The sequence below is a fragment of the Telopea speciosissima genome, chromosome 11, assembly GCF_018873765.1.
Source record: "Telopea speciosissima isolate NSW1024214 ecotype Mountain lineage chromosome 11, Tspe_v1, whole genome shotgun sequence".
Lineage (NCBI taxonomy): Eukaryota > Viridiplantae > Streptophyta > Magnoliopsida > Proteales > Proteaceae > Telopea > Telopea speciosissima.
This window is the reverse complement of record NC_057926.1, coordinates 20,189,028-20,211,674: the sequence shown is the minus strand read 5'-3', so window position 1 is coordinate 20,211,674 and position 22,647 is coordinate 20,189,028. Positions and strand designations below refer to the sequence as shown.

The following is a 22,647-nucleotide window of genomic DNA, read 5'->3' as shown; positions in this document are numbered from 1 at the left end:
GGACATGGAGGGCCTTCCAAGCTCAACCGAAAAGAGAAAAGAGAAGGGAGAGAGGCAAGAGTGTTCTTGGCCTACCTGATTTGAGGTACACAAGAGGTCCTCCTTGTAGATCCAAGCTCAAGCAACCGATCCCACCTTCTTCTCCTTCTTCTCCTCCTTGCTGCCTCCTCTCTTCAAAGCTCTCCTCTCCTTTCACGATTAGGTTAGGAAAGAAAATGAGAAAGACTAAGGAATAGCCCTAGCTCTCATATCTATAGATGTGCCTTACTAAGGCCTGTTTGGCTAGGGCCTCTTAGCTATAAATCTAGGGCTTGTTTGGGTAGGGTAGTTTAAATGCCCACTTAGGGGTTGTTTGGGTAGAGTCTCTTAATGAACCACAAACATATTACCCATCTAAACTCATTACCCACCTAAACTCAATTAAACACCATTTTGACACAACTTGAGCCCAATGGGCTTCATTTTAGAATAAATCTTGGGCCTTGTTTGGCTAAGGTCTTTTAATGTCTAAAGTATATTAACCTATTTTAAGCATGACTTGGGCCCAAGGGCCCACTTAAGAGGTCACCAAAATAAAAGGGAGGCTAGGGTAGTAGTCGACCATGACAAGGCACCAACAACATCCTCAATAAAGGGCATGTAGGCCCCACATAAGGTCCCACTCAAAATAGCCTCGACAACAGCATCGGATGCAGGGTCGGATGCACATAGGACCCTACATCCTATGCAATAGAAAGGGCAGATAAAGTATCAAAAAGGTCCGGGCTTGGGCCCACACCTCAAGGACTTCGAGAGGAAGTAAACAAGCAATAAAAAATAGATTTAATAATTTATCATTTGACCATCACGGCGAAAGACACACCGGCAAACAAGGCAGCATAGTCTACTCACCACAAGGATAAATAATAAACAAATGGGCTTTCGGGTGTGGGTGTAACACGATGTCCTTAGAATAGTCATCCTTCAAGATGGGACGTATCATAGCACCATGACGAGGAGAGAGGAAACATGCACAAAATTCCTCGTAAGTAGGACATACCTCAGCTGTGTTGAACCGAAACACATGTACCTCTGGGATCCAATAACAAGAAACACCTTGAAGCAAGTCCCAAGCCAGCACCATCTTCTTCTTGCCCGCCAAAGGTTGAAGATACACTCTCCACAAGGCTTCACGGTCATCGTTCAGCATGGAATCCATCCATGAGCCTAAAGCCATGTCCATTGATTGGAGAACACGAAGAAAAATAGCCAAAAAGAGGAATAAGAGAAGAGAATTCCCAAGAGAGCAAGGGAAGAAAGGAATAAGGAGTTTTCACACTCCCTAGGCTCCTTAATAAAACCCCCAAGGATGAGCAAGGCTCAAGAAGGGAAGGAAAGTAAAAAAATCTCGCAACTGGGCATTCCAAAAAGGAAACAAACCAGAATTGAAAACACGGAATCGATACTGAAACACCCCGAGTCGACAACGAACCATGTCAACTTTGACATCGACACACTGTCGAGGGATTCACCTCGATGTCGACGCTTGATGGTTCACTGCAAAGCAATGCAATTCTACTATCTAAGTTCATTCGACAGTCAGACAAAGGCATTCAACATCCACAATACCAATCTCGATGTCGAGGGATGCCTCTTCATTGTCGATCGATAGTAGTTCGATGTCGCCACTGTAATTTCACAGCTTAAGTTGACTTTACACATCTTTAGGTAGTCTGCACTGCATCAGTGGGTCCCTGCCATCCCAGCACATCATCCTATACCCTAGGGTCACGATGGACCATCCCACACCACACACACATCCATACATCACATTTCAACCATTCAACTCGACAACAACAACCATAACCTTATTCCAACTAAATGGGGTCGGCTACATGGATCCGAAAAGATCATGATAGTAATAGAAATAAGAGCAGGAGAAGGAAGTAAAAAGGTAAAAAGGGGTTAAAAAAATATATAAAATAAAATTACTAAAGGAAAAATTCTAAGCAGTAGTCAAAGCAGTATCCCAGGAACATCCCCCTACGAGGGGTCGACTACATGGGTCCTTGTCCTCTAAACAACTCTATCCACAGTCATACTAGAGTTGTTTGGAGGACAAGGACCCATGTAGCCGACCCCTTGTAGGGGGATGTTCCTGGGATGCTGCTTTGACTACTGCTTCAACTCACTCAATTGATAAAAAATCCTAAAAAGATGGATTAAAAATCATTAGTTAAAATCATCCAAAGTTATCCACAGGGTCCAAAGGCCAGAAATCGTCTGTTCATCCATACACTTTCAAAAAAACAAACAAGGACAAAACTACTGTTCCCCATCATTCTCGTCCTCTTTGGACCCTTCCTCATCACTGTCCTCATCCTCGTCACTCCTGCTCCCGCTCCTCGTTAGCCCGAGCATCCTGGCCATCAACGGGATCATCAATCCGGATTGTCGGAGACTAACACCAGAATCTCTACAGCTGGGATAAGCGGGACAGCAGCCAAGGCCTCATCCCTTTCCTTCTGGAGCCGATTGGCAGTCGCCTTTGTTACAGCTTAACATATTTTTTATCCAAACCCTAACTCGAATCCGAATGTAGGTCCGGAATCCGAAGTCACGGCACCGTGTGCGTTATGGAATGTTGGTTGGGTAATCGATCGGGTAAGTGAGGAAGAAGGAATCTTTACGACATCTACCGATAAAATGCCAGATACCTCCCCTGTGCTGTTGTGGAACCCACAAATGAATGTACAATTCTTGGTAAGTGACCCTAACGGCGTATGAGGTATTTTTGGTTTTATTGATATTTTCGTGTGTGTGTTCGTATGCGAAAAAACACCGACACTCGGGTGTCCTGGCATAAAGACAACAAGGACAACAAATACTGGTCGATGGCACTGGTCGACTACTACATCAACCAAAGATTTTTGTCACAGCAGAATTATGTCTCGGGAGTGCGAGGCCTAGTGTTTTGAGTTTGGGATCTCGCCGCCGCGTCCCAATTATTTAGTTAGAATGTTTTCCCAACATTGTGGATACGCGGGGCCCACTAATCAGTCCACATGTGCATGTGTCGGCTTTAAAACATGATTTATTACAAATTAACTCATTAACCGACAAGCCATTATAACAATTGTTTAATTAGCTATATAAACAAAACCCTAAGACTCTATTCATTTCTCTTCTAATCTAACCGACTAAGACAAAGAGAGGAGAAAAAAAAGAAGAAGAAGAAGAAGGAAGGCCGAAAAGGGGGCTGCTACCTTGATTGATCCCTGCTCTAAGGTAAAGCTGATCACCTTCATCATCCTCTAATCACCTTAAACCATCCTCTCATGGCTAACCCTTTTCTGAAATCATAGTTTCTTTCTAATTTCTTGTCTTGTTGATGGAGTCAAGTGAATCCATCTCTTGTTCACATCTTCAAGGTAGTCTTGACCTTAGTTCAAAACCCTACCATCCAATTCTGTTCCTAAGCTATGTGTTCATGGTTAAAACCATGAATTATTCAATATCATCCATGTTTAGATGCAAATTGGTTGGGAATTCATAACCTTTGAACCCCAAAGCTTACATACTCGACCAAGACCTAAACCTTAGCCCTATGTTAGCCTATTTACTATCAAATTCACATACCTACTATTGAAATTGAAGCAATGGATTCTTGCTTCAGCCATATGTGGCTGTTATATCAATTTAAATCAAAGAATTTCAGCTATGGCTGTACCCATCTTCAAAACCCCCAATTTCTCATATAAGTGGATCATAATATGGTTCCAATTCATGGTGATGATCATGTGAACATCATCCCATGATCAATTGGATGAGATTCAACCAAAAATCCCACCAAAACCCTGAAATTTGGCCATGCTATGTTGCTGTAAAATCTCTGGTGGGAGTTTTGGTCGATTAGTACATCCACCAGAGAATGTTGTCTCAGTCCTATTAACTGCTGCTATCTTAGGATGATGTCCTGGTCGACTGCATCATCATCTTAAGTTGTTGTCAAACTCTTGATTGAGTCTTGGGCCTTACCCAACTTAACTCCAAGGTAACCCTAGGACTCCACATGTACTTGGACACCTTCTAACACTGTGTGTGGTTAAATATTCTTAAGACTTTACCTTTCGATAGTCGAATCATACCTGCAACCGAGTCGAAGCATAACCCGACTTCACAACTGTAATCAGAACAATGTAAGTGGGGGTAGGCTTTGAATTCTTTTAAGAGTGTTTATTTCATTCCTAGATGTATTTGCTAGAAATCATTTGCATATCTAAATTCCTGTTATTTACGATATTTATACATTTCATTAGTTATGACTTATGGTCGTGAACGATGTGATGTGGAATGCTATGCAATATGAATCTTTAGGTTAGAATAGATGTCGTAGTCGGCTTGGAAACGAGTGGTATGGTGTGCCATAGTATGGGATGCAGAAGCATTGTACACCTCGTACTATGCCATTTAGATTGCATATGACTAGGGATGTCATTCCTTAATGCTACAGCCCTTACCAGCAAGGGTTCAGGTGTTGGTGATCATAGCCCCTTGTCCCGAGGAATATATACCGGGATGGGGTCCAGGCTATGATTATCGAGGTCTACCCACGGGGAGGTATATAATACCAACGACCGATGTGGGTCCCATACAATAATTGAGGTACGTCTTAGGGAAATAGGAAGGAACTAAGCTTATTTCCCGAGTTGTTGCCGTAGCATTAACCTAGAGACTTAAGCATTGTTTGCTAGGTGTAATTAGGATTAAAACTGAATCCATGCGTTTAGGATTTTTGCTTGTGTGTGTGGTTTATCCTTTACTTGCTGGGCTCAATGGAGCTCACCCTGTGGAATTTTCCCTTTTTAGATGAACCTGCAGGTGGATGTTATGGTGGCAAGGAGGATAACTTCGAGGCAGAAGATTACGATAATGGTGTGTATGCTAGTTTGGACGAAGGGGGTTGTGACCCTAATCATGTGAACGATTAAGGTGTCCTTGGAGAACAAGGAGTGATGACGTTGTGTTATCTTTATGGTTTCTTTTGCTAAACACCATCTTTTTTTGTGGAGGAGTTTCCACTGTTTATATTTTAGAATAGTTATGTGTTGACTCAATTATCGTGAACTTGGGAATATCGAGCTATTGGAACTTTAATGTAAATAATATATATAGGACTTGTAAGTATTTATTTTTCCTGCACTCTAATTAATGTAACACTTGTTATCTCGATATTGTGTGGTACTTGTGACGTGTATTTACTGCATCTAGATCCTGGTGGTTTTTGAATACTTCAGGTATTCGGGTCAACCATCGAATCCTCCCAGGGGTTGGGTTCGGGGTGTGATAGCCTTGTACCCCAGAATATCACCCTCCTGCATCACACATCAAACATTAGCATCATCGCACATTTTTATTATGTACTAACCATGGAGATAACTAGCACAACACAACAAGCAACTTACTAGCTGGAGAATCCGCTCGCTCTGCGAAGCAGCAAGTTCCTTCAGGCTGGCGACCATCCCCAATAGTTCATCGTACCTATAGCCGGGAACCTACACCAAGTCGGATGGTCAGCCTGTCATAAAGGAAAAGAAATGCAAACAGAAGCAAAATCAGATGCTTACAAAGTCGAAGCCGCACGGAAAGCCGGCCACAGACAAAGAAGGTCGAGGAATGGGCACCTCCCTGCACTGACAGATAAAGGACCACCCCGACACCGGAAAGAAGGCATCGGGCACCTTGTACGAACATGAAGACACCGCAAATGATCTAGCCCTAGTCTCACCAACTTGAGGGGGCGTCGTCCTAGGAGTGGACTAGAACGAGGTAGCCTCATGAGTCGAGGTACTAGCAGCAGCCGCACCGGTCACCTCCCCAGCCTCATAAGGCTCAACACCAGTAGAAGCTTGAACACACACAAAGGACGAATTAACAACCAAGATACAAATTGAGAACTAAAGGAACAAGAAGCAGAAGGAGCAAGATACCCTCGGACCAGAAGGTGTGAGTCGGACACACATAAGCTCCTTCATCTTATACCCGCGGTAATGTCCCCACGAGTTTGGCTCAACGAAGGGCCGAGCATCAACCCCGTTCGAAAACCGGTTCATCTCCTTCTTTGAGAGTCTCTCCGGCTCTAGCATGAAGCGAGGAGACTTCATAGGAATGCAAGGCCTCTCGACACCTAGCCATTGCCTATAGGTCCTATCTAGACAAAAGAATTCTGCAGAAGGCCTGGTATTTAGACAAAAGAATTCTGCAGAAGATCTTAATCTGAACTAGGTTCTCATTGGGGATTTTTTTCTCTTTTGTTTTTTGGTTGGGAGGGGTTGGAAAGAAACGGAAAAAAGTAATCATTGTCATCTATGTTATGTATACTTTGGTCATTTTATCATTTTGACAATTGCTCAGATTGGACACATGTCAAATTTGATGGTCAATCTTAATAGCGGTGTGGATTACCATGTATGTAGCTTTTTCCACTGTTCTTTATTTCTTTTGTTTTTTTTTACTAACGATCAGAAAAGAATATTAAAAATAAATAGTTTACAAAGATTGATCCTATGCATTCCCAAGAGATGCAACTGTTTCCCCCAATTTCCTCCGATCAGGAGACCATTTTTAGATGAGGAAACTGTTAAGAAATTGTTGTAGGTGAAGATGGATTCTACCAGTGCCTTGGTAATCCAAGGACTTTTAAAAAATGAAAATTGCAATGGAAGAAGAAGAGGAAGATAGAAAGATATTGATATTGATTTAGAAAAGAAAAAGAAAAAATAACAAAAGAAAATGGTAGATCAACATTCCATTCCTGGCCTGCTGATGTTAATAACATGGTGCTAATGACCTGCTGATATTGAACATGATGTCCAGTGTTTCAAACCTATTGATGTTGATAACATGATGCCCCTGGCCTACAGATGTGGGTAGATCACATGGTTGCCTTGGCCTACTGATGCTATAACATGATGGTTTCGTTTCTGGCCTACAGATGTCAATATGATGTCAAGTAGCCTGTTGATGTTAAGAACAGGATGCCTCTTTCAAATGTTCAATCCCCCTTCCTTAAATAAAAGATGAAAATCTTATATATAGACTAAACTTGCAGAATGTTGAGTTGTGGGTAGTTCCAGCAACTTCCACTTTTCATTTTGAATTTGAATTTGAACTCTTTAGGTGGTTACATAACTGCTCATAACCTCCTACACCACCTTCCCTCTTTGTTTTTCAAATTCAAAGGAACCCATTTCATGGCATACTACGTAGTTTCACAACTATCCACTTCTTTGAGAGTTGGTTGTAACCACCTTGCTGACCATTCGTCAGTCGCTGACTGTTTATCGGTCATTGACCATTTTCTGACCGTTTTTTGTCATTGACCATTTCTGACCGAACTGACCGTTTCGGTTTGACTGCTTCTGACTATTTTCACTCACTAACTATTTTCCGGTTACTTACTAAGAAGTCAGTCTTGACATAAATAGATTCCGGTGTATTTGTCTATTGACCAAAATAGACCGAAAATAGGATGTAAACAATGCCCCCTACAACCACTGTGGACGATGCTATAAAGTCCATATGTGGTTGCATAAGACTCTCGTTTTCAGTCATTGACCGTTTCTAACTGTTTTTGGTCATTGATCGTTTTCGATCTAACTGCTTCCGACTGTTTTCAATCACTGACCGTTTTCCGATCACTTAATAATAAGTTAGTCTTGACATAAATAGATTTCGGTCTATTTGTCTATCGACCGAAAATAGAGTGTAAACAGCAACCAAACAGTAAGGTAAATCAATCCTCACCTTCGGCAATGCCATCAATAGGGATCAATAACCACAAAAAGAAACAATTATGAACTAAATTGGTATCTAGGCATCCCAAGATAATCTTTTTTACGATGCCGCATCTTTGGATAAATAGGCAGCCACGGGACTATTCTCTAAGATAGTGAATAATTTGTAATCTGATTGTGGATAGAATCGGTCTAAGGGAGAAACAATATTGCCAAATAAACCACAGTAGGTGATTTCTTGGACTAGGAGAACTATAGAAGTAGTCACATTCAACCAGATGTCTGTGAGGCCCAGATCTTCAGCATAAAGAAGTCCTTTTTTGAAAGCATGAAATTCTACCTCAAAATTTGTTTGACTACGAAAAATTCCTTGAAAGCAAAATATAACCTTACCATGGCAATCTCTATCATGCCGCAGATAAGCTAACAAATGGAACAACTCCCACATTTTACAGATTTCTGCTTAATTTTGACACTTGTAATATGTAACATACTTTGGGCCAGTTTCTTTCAGGTTTCCAGAAATTGGATTTGAGCAGGTTAAAAATGGTGTTTTTAGTATCCTTAGTTGATGTGAGAACACTGAGAAATTCAAATTCAGTTCCTTAGGAGAATGTGAAGCTCATCTTAATAAGCATTTCAATTGCATGTTGAGAACAGAGATGGAAATTACAAGAAAGCAAAAAAGAAGAAACAATGAAGAGAATTTTCCAACAGCAATCATGTCCATGATGTTTTTCCTGCATCTCTACATTATCCACCCAACTGAGCAGCACCAACTTGTGTTTGAGCATACAACAATTTCTTGCACCTCTGTACCCTACAACAAAATAAAACAGACGGTTTTTGTGATCCCAGGGAGCAAAAAGCTCTCAGTGAATTTCTGTGAAGACAGAACTAGATATCACTGTACGAGATGAGCCATGACAAGGAGCTTGTGACTAGGGTTTTTCGGGGGTAGTCGGAGGGGAAATCATATACAAAGCAATCAAGGAAATTGCTGCCTTCTGTATGTGTCTTCAGCCACAAAAACTGGTGGTTGACTGCTTGGAGGTTGTCCTTGTCCCATCGCAATGCCTTCTTGATTACCGTATGGAGGACCACCCCATTGCATCCTGTTATCAGCTGATGATAATTGGAGATAATAAAGGATTCCAAGTGTAACACTTGAGAGGGACAAAATGGCACCTCCTGCAAATACCCCTGGTTTTACTACATAGCAGTAGTCGTGAGAGTACATGCTCTCTTCACCGTGCTGATCATTCAGTGCAGCACCCGTCAGTAACAAGAGAAATGCTATGACAAACGTGAACCTGCATGATGAAGGCATACTCATTTGCATCATCTGAAATAGATTTGAAAATAATTTGAAGCATAAATATTATTTCAAATTAACTCTTCTCTAATAATTATCCGAAATGACACTTTTTTTCGGTAATCATATAAGATGACCCAGCTAAATCAATGGAAATGTCAAATGAACAACTACTATAATTTAGCTAATCATTGGAAACAAATCAAGTAAGTAATACCCTTGGAGTGCAGACTATTCCATCGTCCACATGGCAGGTACGACGCAGATGAGGAAGAAATGGTCCCTATATCCATATTCTATATGAACATGGTGACTGCAGAGTCCAAAATCCAATTAGTCATACACACTGCTTTTGCATAAAATATTTGATCTCATTTCATCTCCTTTCCCAGAGTTGATTTGATCTTAATCATGACTCGGATTCGGTCTTTGGTTCTTTGCCCTTCCTGGTATAATGGCTGAAATTTTGGGGAAATGTGTTCTTGGAGTAATCCTATGATCAAAGTTAAACTGAGTTTTGATGGCTCCTCATTAGGGAACCAAGGTCGTTCTAGAGTGATGAAGGACAATTTAGAGATCAGAATAACACCACTATCTTTATTCTACTCTCTTTCCATATTTAGGGCAATTCCATTTGGGCAAGGATTCTTGCTCCACTATTCAACAAATATTTGTGGATTGTTACTCAAGGGTGTGTTAACTTGATAGTAGTAAATGACTAATGGACCTCAATTGGCTGTAAAGAATACCAGGATTCTATCACTCTGCTGTTTGGGCAATAATTGCTAAGAGTAAACACCTCCTTCCAATGGTCACCTAAGTCATCTAATGAGATAGCTGATCAGCTAGCATTAGGGGTCCTATATTTGAGGGGATAAGGTGCAGGTTCAGCCTTTCGTCCTGTCTTACTTTATGTCATCCTGGGTTCCTGTGTAACAGCTCACTAGCTCATATGCATGCCTGTTATAAGGGACACCTAAGCTGTACTTTTCCCCCTTTTTTATCACCAAGCTCCTTTCATCGGTCAAAAAAGAAAGAAAAAAAAAAATAATAAAATAAAAACATGTGTCAATGCTAATTGAAAAAATTACCAGGACACAACAAAGTAAACCAGAGCCAATGTCCAATTAGAGTTTGAAGACTCTGGGTTTCTTCTGCAGCAAATGCACCCAGCTGCAACATTAATAATTACTTGAGCAATCATTAGAGCTACCGCTGCCCCCAATCCAAGACCTAAGGCTGGACTCCTCGGGTATGTACATGTATTTTGAGTAGTTGCCTGTACCTGAGAACCCTGAGACATGTAGAAACAAAATGGATCAAGCAAATGTACAAATACAGAACAAACTCTACACGAGAAATGGAAACAACTCAATGAGTTTCATGAATACACATGTCTTGCTAAGAAAGGATTGAGTTCTGACATGCTGATGCATTCTGTTTTTAATGTTACACCTGACTTGATTTGTCGACTGTAGCAGTTGAGAATTATAAGAAAATGTGATTACTGTCCCCCTCCCTTTTTCACCTTATTTTTATTATTAATTTTAATTTTGGGTTAGGGGGTAGGGGAAGAGTTACATGGGGGTATCCAAAGTGTATCAAGTGTCTAAACATTTCATTAAAAATTGAAACAACCACCCTTCAAACATTTCCATTTTCATGGTAAAGAGCTACCAAAACAAAATTTACCTTGATAAACTTGTTTTTCAAGAGATCAAATTGTTTGACCATGCACTAATACAATTTTTCCTATCAACTTGCATGGGAATACCACAAAAAGATTGCAAATCGATGCTTTCTTCTTTGTTTTCAATTTTCTTATTTAAGCCCATCTTTGAGTTGTGTTTAAGAATTAACACATTTTCATTTTTTTAATTATCCCATGTTTATACATAACTTATAATGCATTAATCATGGTTCCATGTCCATTTCTTTTTAATATAGAAGTTAGTAATTTTCTAGTGCTTCTCCATTATATGGTAGCTTACGCTTGGTGTGTTTAATCAAAGTTCGTCTTAAACCAACTCTTCTAACCTAGAAACAAGCTAAGAGATGGCAAATACACTAAAAAGAGCTTTAGGCAAGGTGTGACTTGAAGTCCTGAAATCCCCTCAAGAACCTTTCTCACACCCGCTTTGCTGATAGATTACATCAAGTTCTTCCACTTGTTGCTTTTAGGTTCTATAAATTTTTAAGTTTTATATATGGGGAGAGGTTTACTGGTCAGCCGACCAACAACAACTCAGCCTTATCCCAACTAAATGGGATCGGCTACATGGATCCTTTCAGAAAGAAAAAAAAAAGTGAGAAATGAAAGAGGAAAGAGGATAGCCCAGTAAATCAGGAAATAGTCTCCAGATCATATAATGATTATATGGCCGGCCGACCATATAATCATTATATCATCGGGACACTATTTCTGCCACATGGCAAATTGGATCGGGCTGAATGGACATATTAGATTCTGCTGAGTTCCGTTGAGAATCTTTGGTAGCTTAGTCCACCAATGTTTAGTAGCAGAAAGCTAAACTACTAACCCAAAATAAGAAAGAGAAAGAAGCATGGGAGATGGAGAGAATGAAGAAGTTGATGACAGTTGTTGTAGGAGCCAAGATTGAATCATAATGAACACTCAATTGCAAGCAGAAATCATTTAAAATGGTTAAAAAAGAAGCACCAATATGTGCACAAAAGATTTGCATCCAAAAGCAATACTTTACTTTTAAGCTTTAATAATCTTCCCCTAAACATAATAAGTGGTTACAGCCTTACAGGGAAGGAAAAATTGCTGCACATCTGATACAGGACAGCAAAGCTTTGAGCTTGGATTTGAGTTTGAATGCCATAAGGAAAAATAGTAAATTACAAACACCAAGCTAGATAAAATGACCCAAAAAAAGACACTGCACAAGGTGTCTTGGAATCGTGCATGCTAGCACTTTATTGACCATCAAAGCTGGTGCGGAAGAGTTAAAGAAGACAAAAAATGAAAGACAATAGATGTAAAATCAATGGGAAAATGATGCACACACAAGCAGGGTGTAATGGAATCATGCATGCTAGCACTTTATTAACAATCAAATGAGACAATGCATATCAATCGTTGGTTCCTGTTGCACTACCCACCCATCACCTAGCACTAGCGGTCCTAATGTAGATGCCAGTTCAACTAAGAACCAACACTATAGCAGGATCGATGTACTGATATTCTCAGGCCTTCATGTAACAATCGAACATCAATTCAGCGGCTGATTCCGTCTTTCGAATGGTCTTCAGCAGATCAGTAACTTTCAGGGCAGAACTCTCACTGAAATCAATTGGAATAGAAGATTAGAAAAAATAGAAGATAGAAGGAGCATAGTTTGGATTGAGTCTCTCACCCATGGCCTCTCACCATATAGCACTACATCTCGCAGCCATCTGAGTCTCACAGAATAAAAGAAAAGGCTCAAGCATATATTTTATTAATCAAATTCGTACACAATGCTGGCCTGAAGACTCAAAAATAGACTTGGACACTAAAAAGGAAAGGCCTAACCCAATCCTCAACTAATAAGGTAACCTAAATTGACTAGTGTTGTAATTTGGGATTAAGGGCATTTTAGGTATACTTGTAAGGATGCGTTGCCCTAAGGGTATACTTGTAATTTGTCCCTTTTTCCTTCTATTATAAATAGAACATGGCAGTGCTCTCAAGGGACCCCAGTTATTATTCTCCCCAATCAATTTCATCATGGTATTAGTGCGGGAACCAATCTTGGGATCCCTGCCCTAGAACCTTAACCTTAAAAAGCTTATGACGCTGCTGCCACAGCCACAGTGACAGTCTTCCATCTTTCCTTTTCTGGTTTCCGCCACTCTTAATCACCGCCTGCTCTCGCCTCTGTTTCTCTACCGCCTTAACCACAGCCTTCTCTCCCTCTCGCGACCCTCTTTCTCCCTCGTGACTCTCTCTTTCTCGCGGTCTCTCTTTCTCTCGTGACTCCTTTTCTCGCAACTTTCTCTCCCTCCACCGCCCTTTACAGCCTCCGCCCCCTCTCCGACGGTCTTCTACATGGTTTAACACTCAGTAGTTCTCTTTTCCCACCAAGGGTCCCTTTTTTGTGTGGTTGATTTGCTTCAAATGTCTTAAACCAGCCTTTTCCCTTTCCGCTGGTGTTTTTCCCTGAGATGCTCCTTTGCTTCAGCCGTTTTTTTCAATATTGTCGTGCTATAGTGAGCATTTGGGATTTCCTCTCGATCAGAAACTATTTGATGTGGTCTCGCTCTTGCTTTCTCTCTATTGCTGCTCATGGCCTCACAAACTATATTTTGGGTAATGCTGCGAAGCCGACAACTGTTGGTCTGCCATCGGAGAAGTGGCTATCGGATGACTCCCTTATCATGTCATTTCTCATCCATTCTATGCAACTGACTATTGCTCGTGGCTATCTTCTCTTGGACACTGCTGAGAAGATCTAGAAGGCTGCAAAGGAGACTCACTCCCAGGTTGGAAACGCAGCCTAGGTCTATGAGTTGCGCAAGAGGATCCATGGCACCACTCAGAAAGAGATGTCTCTGTCCCACTACTACTCTGAGTTACGCAGCATGTAGTAGGAACTTGACTTCTATGAGACCTTTTAGGCTACCTGCTGTACTTGCGCTGCTAATTTCAAGAAACGTGAAGATATTGTAAACTAATTAAGAAAAAGGAAGAAGAAGAAGAGAAGGCGAGAATCTGCAAAATTGGGAGAGTTCCACGATATGTGTTACTCTCCTCTAAACCTTCATTATGTAACCACTTAAAGGGTAAAACAGTAAACACCTAAATAAAATAAAAGAAACAACCTAATAACTGATTAGACTAAAATACGCTCCTCACTGTGCTCTCAGTATTAGCTCCCTGCGCTAATACCAAGACCACGATAACACTCCCCCTCAAGCTGGAGCATAGATGTCAATCATGCCCAGCTTGTTACAAATATAATCCACTCTCGCACTTCCCAATGACTTTGTGAACACGTCTGCGAGTTGTTCTCCTGTACGGACATGGCCAGGAGAAATTAAACCTTGTTGTAACTTTTCTCGAACGAAATGACAGTCAACCTCAATGTGTTTCGTCCTCTCATGAAACACCAGATTTGAAGCAATATGGACAGCAGCTTGATTATCACACCACAGTTTCATTGGAGCACCATCAACAAAGCCAAGTTCAGTCATTAATTGCTTTACCCACATCAACTCACAGGTAACATGTGCCATAGCCCTGTATTCTGACTCTGCACTGGAGCGGGCAACAACTGTCTGTTTCTTACTCTTCCAGGACACCAAATTTCCACCAACAAAGATACAGTAACCTATAGTAGATCGTCTATCAACTGGAGATCATGCCCAGTCAGTATCTGAAAAACCTACTATCTGCCCATGACCATGATCACTGTAGAGAAGACCACGTCCAGGAGCCTTTTTAAGATAGCGTAAAATATGCACAACAGCCTCCCAATGAGTTGTCTGAGGAGCAGACAAAAACTGACTCACCACACTAACCAGAAAAGCTATATCAGGCCTAGTCATTGTGAGATAGTTCAATTTACCAACAAGCCTCCGATACTTTTCTGGATCACCTAAAATCTCACCATCCTCTGCAACAAGTTTTAAATTAGGATCCATAGGAGTATCTAGAGGTTTAGAACCCAGCATTCCTGTTTCTGACAGAAGATCAAGAACATATTTCCGCTGTGAGAGCAAGATTCCCTTCTTTGATTGAGCAACTTCCACACCCAAAAAATATTTCAGCCTTCCCAAGTCCTTGGTCTGAAATTTCTACTGCAAGTGTGCCTTCAAACCATCAATTCCAGAAACATCATCTCCTGTGATGACTATATCATCAACATAAACCACAAGAAACAATTTTCCACCTCCAGAACAGCGGAAAAATACAGAATGATCACTATCACACCGTGTCAGCCCAAACTCCAACACAACTTCAGTAAACCTGCCGAACCAAGCTCTAGGGGACTGTTTTAGCCCATAGAGAGATTTCTTCAATTTATACACCAAGCCAAACTCCCCCTGAGCAACAAACCCAGGAGGTTGCTTCATATAAACTTCTTCATGCAAATCACCATGCAAGAATGCATTCTTGACATCTTGATATAAGGGCCAATGATAAGTAGCGGAAGAGAGATCAAAATGCGAATGTACGAGTAAGCTTTGCCATGGGAGAAAAGGTATCCAAGTAATCCACACCATATACTTGGCGCACCCCTTGGCAACCAGACGGGCTTTGTGAGCCAATGACCCATCGGGATTCACCTTCACCACATACACCCAAATGACAACCAATAGTAGTCTTCCCGAAGGTAAGGGAACAAGAACCCAAGTCTGATTTTCTTCCAATGCCGATAATTCCTCACCCATAGCAGCCCTCCAACCAGGACTAGACAATGCCTCTGCGACAGACTTAGGAACAGGATGGTTCTCAATAATATGTAAACAAGAATGAAAGGTGGAAGACAAACCATCATATGAAACAAAGTTAGAAATGGGGTGTTGGGTACAAGCCCTAACCCCTTACGACGAGCAATAGGAATATCAAGATCGGAAGAAGGTTCCAAAGGAGGAGGATCATTACCTATCACAGATCTCGCCAAAGTAGGAGATGGCGTGGAAGTCGATGTAGCAAGGATCCAAGGACATACTTTCCATTGGTGACGTTGAAACACACTAGGTTGAGGTGCCGTAATGAGGCAGATGCGAGCATGGTGAACAATGAGCCGAACAACAAGAATGGAATATCATCATCCAAGTCGAATACGATTACTAGAAGAATGAACAAACGGTGTAAACTCAAAGAAAGATACATCAGCGTAACAAAATATTTTCGCAAGTCAAAAGAATAACAATGATAACCCTTTTGAGTGCGAGAATAACCAACAAACATGCACTTGAGAGCCTTGGGATCCAACTTGGAAACACCTGGACGATGATCACAAATAAAGCAAACACTACCAAACACACGTGGTGGCAAAACAACGTGGCGCGAAGGAAACAACAAAGAAAAAGAATACCACTACGTAAAATCGAAGAAGGCATACGATTAATGAGATAACACGAGGTTAAAAAGATTTCGCCCAAAAGGAGTTAGCCACTTTCATTTCAAACAAGAGACAACGAGTAACCTCCATCAAATGTCTATTTTTCCTCTCACCCACACCATTTCTTTGGGGGTGTAGGCATAAGAGGACCGATGAATAATACCACGCCGAGTCATAAAATCAGCAAAAGGAGCAGAAGAAATATTCCTTAGCATTATCACTACGAAGAACACGCAAAGAGTATGAAAACCGATTATTCACTTCATTCACAAATGCACAGAAATATGAAAATAACTCGGAACGATTTTTCATTAAATAGATCTAGGTAACTCGGAATAATCATCAACAAAAGTTACAAAGTAACGAAAACCCAAAGTGGAAACGACAGGACATGGACCCCAAACATCCGAATGAACTAAAGACAAAGGTTGGTCAAACCCTTTATCGACTCTAGGTGGATAACTCGCATGTGGAGTTTCCCAAACCGACACGACTCATAATTAAAACTAGAAATAGACCGAAAATGACCATCAAGAAGCTTCAAACTCTCCAACGAAGGATGACCCAAATGACAATGAATCTACGGTGGAGTGACGCCACACCGGTACACGCCATAGATGAAGTGTCCTCAAGTATGTAAAGTCCCACGATGAACGACCTCTACCAATCATCCTCTTCGACGAAAGATCCTGAAATACAAGAACATATGGGGCAAGGAATATACGTTAATAAAAAAGGTTACAGTATCAAATAAATGTAGGATTTAATAAACCGACTAATGAGAGAAAAGGTTAAACGGAAAATCAGAACATTCTCCCTCATCAACGGAAGACAAAGCAAAAGAATGGTTGTACATATGGATAGATGCAAAAGTTGTCACTTGTCTTGCCTTTTACCACACCGCCATCAAAGTCTTTTTCCCCATGTCCTTGACAGATTAAATCAATAGAATGGGCTGCACATGGGTCCAAAAGAACCGGATCCTCTTACTCTTCTTATTCATCGACTTCTCTCCAGCCTTTTTATAGTTGGAACCGTTATCCCGTCACAATTTGGATAACGTTCCTTGTCCTACCTCCTCCACCACTTGCTTCAACTCCTTATACAAGTATGATGCATCCTTTATATGCTTTGATGCATCGATAGACTTCAAGAATATAGTCTTTCCATTGCAACTCACCATGAAATTTATGATGGACAGCCTAGTAGGTCCAGAGTCCAACCATCGCCCAAAAGAGTAACCCCATATGTCTCCCACATTGGCTTCAAACCATCAATGTATTCTTTTAGCTCCTCTACCTCCCGAGGCAAATATACATTGTATAATTCAAATGGTGAAGGTCCTTCCATCCTCGCATCAGCCCTCCTGCGCATCAAGGAATGCATTATAGTATGTTCCTTGTGCTACATCGGAATGCCATGGTAAAGCATGAACTCACTAAGGCTTTTCGTGCTTTCTCTTGTTTACCACCAAATACTTGTGAGATGGTTGGTCTGGTAGGCATCTTGTTGCCTAAAAGTGGTGGGATCCTGCTTAAAATGGGTTCGGACCTTGTACTCATGGTCGGTTTGGGGTCGTGGTATATTTCTTGTCCCAAGGCTTCTCCTCCTCTCATCTTCTTACATCGGTGCAAAGCCGATCCACCACTCATATGCTCTTATATTATCAAAATGAAAACTGCCTCTCGCCTAAAGTCAAAGTCCGTGGTAAATTCTCCATTCAGCCTTTGATTGAAACTCACCAGTGGAGGCCCAATTTCGATCATCTCCGCCACGACCTCTACACCAGCCCTCTCTAGTATTGCCTCATTAAACTCTTTGTTGCATTCTTTCCCTCTCAAATTTTTTAATCTTCCTCCTTTCAAATGTTGTGTCATTGCCACTTTCACTGGATAGGAACATTTGGGCATGATGAAACATCCTCGCACTGCATAAGCGTTGCTTTAACTCGCGTGGCTCCTCCGGATATAGCAACTTCCTACAATAATTGCATTTGACTTCTTTTTGTCTACGGACATGGGAACTCCATGTTGCCATGCTATATCGTACATTGTATACAAAATGTCTTATGTTTTACACTTGTTAGATAAAAAAGCATGTATTAATAACCATGGATCACTTAAAGTAAGGTATTCAAGACTTAAAGCATGCTATTCATAACTCTTAAACGTAATGTCAAGCTACTAGAACTATGAAATAACTATCTCTTATTTATCCCCTAACCCTAGTATTTATTTGTTAATTAAAAATAATATTTTGAATTTTTTTTAAAACTATTTATACCTTAAAGTATAAGAAAAATATAATGTAATGATGAATTTGACACCATTTGAAAGTTGAATATTATGTACATATGTTGTACATAATTTTTCATAAGCAATTAGTATTTTTCCTTAATATTATATATATTTTTTTAATTTTTATAATATATTTATTAAATCTGAAAAATAAAATAATTTTTTTAATGGGTGAAAATAAAAAATTAATCCATGGAGCTGTAGAGCATCCCAAGTAGTTTAACATATATCAAAATCATTTTCAAACAATCACTATTCATCCTATTTTTTCATTTTCTTTTTTCAAATAAATCATTTATTTTTCCAGAAATTATAATAAATAATTTATTAACTGAAAAAAATCCGACTCCATGAAGTGATAGATCGGGCAAAGATGTTCAACATATATTAAAACCACATGAATCTAACAAGGATTACAAAAAAAAAATTTTGGAAAAAATAGATTTGGGGAAGAAATAGAAAACACCTTTGAAATCTTGCAAATAGGTGATGATGCTCCAAATTGGCACTTGAATCTTCACTTTGGCACTTCAATCTAACTCCAAACAGTGCATTCCATCCAACAATCGAAAGAAAGAAGAAGAAATTTGAAGGAGAGGTGTTTTTCCCTTGGTTTAGAGCCTATCGAGTTCTTCTCGCTCTCTCTTATGTTGGCAATGGGTTTTTGGGTGAAAATTGGGCTGAATACAAGTAAATAGCACCTTTGGGCCCAACCGAGATACCGCCGAGATCTCGATATCTCGCCGAGATCTCGGCGAGATATTGTTTTTTTTGTATTGAAAATATCTTGATTTTAACCTTCGAGATATCACCGAGATCTCGGCCGAGAAATTGCACTTTTAGGAACCGACTAGTAACTCGACTCGGTATTGCCCAAAACCGAGAAACTCGGTTAGATCTCGGCAAGATCTCGCGAGTTCTCGAACCTTGGTCATAAATGCAGGAAAGATTGTTTTGTCCAGAATACAAAACATTAAGATACTCCTACCCTTCACTGTGTCAATGTGTGTCACCAGGTCCACAATTTGGTGATCCATAGAATTCAGCATCTGTCCCAAGATTCGAGCATCAACTGTCTCCCACGAAGGGTCATTCTCAGGCTTAGTGTCGAAGAGGTGCTTGTGCTGATCACGGCCAGTTAACACTAGCCGAACAATTTTCTTCCACTGCAAAAAATTGATAACCCCTTCCAACTTCTTCTCGGTAATACGATTGGAAGAGGAAGAAAAAATCACTGTGGTTACTGACTTTGAACCTTCAACAGATTTCAACTCATCACCCATGATCTACTTGATGAAGTGTAGACAAAATAGAATGAAGAATACTGAAAACAGGGACAGAAATCGATAGAGACTAAAGAACCTTGATAGAAGTCAATAGAGGCAGCAAAAGGCCGCAATCAATTCCCTTAGATAAAACCCTGACAAAATCCGATACAGACAGTAGAGGCAGCAATCGACCTCCTCAACCAAAACCCTGACAAAATTTTCACTTCATCTAAAAACTCCTTCAAATATTCCTCAAACAAAAAAGAGAGACAGTTCTTAATTCATAGCATGAACTAGTCTCTAAACAAATCCAAAAAACAGCATAGAGTACTGCACCCCTTCAAACAAAAAATAGAAGAAACCGCATGTGCTTCAAGTCTTCAAAAAATATTTAAAACTTCAATCGAATGCTGTAGATAAGGGAAGCAATGATCCACGAAATCTGTAGCAGTCCTTACAGCTCTGATACCATGTAAACTAATTAAGAAAAAGGAAGAAGAAGAGAAGCCGAGAGAGAAGAGGAGGCGAGAATCTGCAGAATTGGGAGAGTTCCACGATATGTGTTACTCTTACTCTAAACCTTCATTATGTAACCACTTAAAGGGTAAAACAGTAAACACCTAAATAAAATAAAAGAAACAACCTAATAACTGATTAGACTAAAATACCCTCCTCACTGTGCTCTCGGTATTAGCTCTCTGCGCTAATACCAAGACCACGATAACAGATATGATTTGCGTTTATGATTCCTAGCTGGCCTGAATGTGGAGTATGATCACATTCAATCTCAGGTGCTCAGTCGGGACCCTTTTCCTACCCTTGAGCAGTCTTATGCCCTTGTTCAACTTGAGCAAAGCCAAAGGCCACTATGCTTCAGCCTATTTCTCAAGAGAGATCAGCTCTCTATACTGGCTCAGGTCTTCAGCCAAAGGATACTTCTCTTCGTCCTATTGGCCGTCCTTCCTCTGATCATGATGATTCTACCCGTGATCCGGTGAAATGTGAATATTGTGGGAAGGAACGGCACGCCAAAGAGTTTTGTTGGAAGCAACATGCTCATCCCACCTCCACTGCTTCATGTGGACGTGGCCGTGGATATGGACGGGGAGGTTCTAATTCGGCTCATGCTCACCACAGCATCTACTGAGGTCCAGTTCTCACAGGACCAATTCTCTTAGGATGAGATTTTCCTCCTTCGCCGCATGATGTCTAGGATGGATGCCACCTCTTCATCAGCCGTACCTATCACCTACTACCTCTGCCACTTCGGGTTTGACCTCTTCTGCCTCCAACTTTGTGCACTCAGGTACCCCTTTTGTTGGTCATTGTACTTCTGCTTTTGGGTCACCGTCAATACTTGACTCTGGTCCCACAGATCATGTGACTGGTTCTGCTAGTCAGTTCCCTACCTTTATTCCAGGTTCAAGTAAGGAACATGTTCGAGTTGCTGATGGATCCTTGTCCTTTGTATCTAGAATAGGATCCATCACCTGTTCTACATCCATGCCATTGTCCTCCATACTTAATGTGCCCAATTTTCTACTAATCTTCTTTTCATTAATAGTATTACTCGGGATTTTGCTCTCGTCTTCCTTTACGGCTCTCTTGCTCTCTCGTCTTCCGGCATATAAACGCTGCTGACACCTCAAGCCAGAGATCAGGTATGATCGAGAAGAGCTAAAGTTCAAAGTTTAAAAAAATTCACAATGGGAGCTGACATATTCCTCCTCCCCAATCCTAGATCTTGTTAGGCCATGCCAAGAAATACCTAATCTCATTAGAATCGATTGGGGACAGATAAAATTACTTGGGAGCCAATGGAGTTGGGGGAGTTCTCCTTGAGCTCAGCCATGGACTGCATTGGACCTACATCTATAAAAGTGTGGAGCCTCAGTTTTTTGGTTCCCTTATACTACCCACGTGTAGACTATTGTGGCTAGTATAACAGCAAATGATGATTTTTTTACTAAAGCTTGTAAGGAGAGGAATGATTGGTTCTTCAAGATGCAGTCTCTGTCAGGCTCAGGAAGAGGATCATATCCAACAGCCTTTCACGTGTGAATTGTCAAAGAAGGTTGGGGAATCTATCTTGGGTAGGTCAAGGAGAAGGAGAAATGACCAAAGCTCTTGGGAGGCTGAGCTGCCTGGAATGCCTACTCACTTTTAAGCAAACCTCAACAACTAGGTTACTAATTTTTCTTTTATGCGATTCTCTATCATATTTGGAAAGTCTGAAATTAACAGGAGGAAATCTTGGAAACTCCTTCTGATCTCCAGATAAGGTTATATGAAGAGTGATTAGAGATACCTGCTTGAGATTCAAATATTAGGATAAGCTGGTGCAAGCCTAAAAAAAAGAACATTTCTTTGGCCTCGGGGGAATTCATTTTCAGTTCACATGTTGCTGCCAACTATGCATGTACGGCAGCCAAGAGACAACAAGTTTTATAACCCTGACTCTGATAGAGCTCTCTCAGGTGATCAAGTGGTTCGTGAATTTATCATAAAGGACCACCTTGGTCAAGCAGTTGGGATCATTGATGCCCAAACTAACCCCACTTCAATTATTATCCATGAGCTGTGTAAATAACAGAGAAATAGGGGGAGGGAAAGAAAGAAAGAAAAGAGAAGAGAGGAAAATAGGAAAGCTGGACTCTCAATAATGTAAGAGAGGCCAGATATTATCATTAATATATAGAGAACTTTACAAGGGTAAAACAGGAAACAAAAAGAGAGGAGACAAACCCAGCGCCATATGTCTGACGCTGTTCTTGAGAATGGGACATACCCATTTTACCCTCCACAAGATACTTCTAACACTCCCCCTCAAACTGGAGCATATATATCAATCATGCCCAGCTTGTTACAAATATAGATAACCCTCCCACTTACTAGAGACTTAGTAAGCATATC

General features: G+C 40.7%; 1 protein-coding gene across 1 annotated transcript in view; it reads right to left on the bottom strand.

Annotated features, from left to right (window-relative positions):
- Nucleotides 1-8,738: 8,738 nt before the first annotated feature.
- Nucleotides 8,739-22,647, bottom strand: part of LOC122644630 (protein MODIFYING WALL LIGNIN-2) — a 50,876-nt gene continuing 36,967 nt past the window's right edge. The window contains exons 2-3 of the mRNA XM_043838012.1: nt 10,182-10,384; nt 8,739-9,088 (exon numbers count right to left, since the gene is read on the bottom strand). Coding sequence (XP_043693947.1) covers nt 8,764-9,088; nt 10,182-10,384 — 528 coding nt within the window. The 3' untranslated portion in view covers nt 8,739-8,763. The remainder of the gene's footprint in view (nt 9,089-10,181; nt 10,385-22,647) is intronic.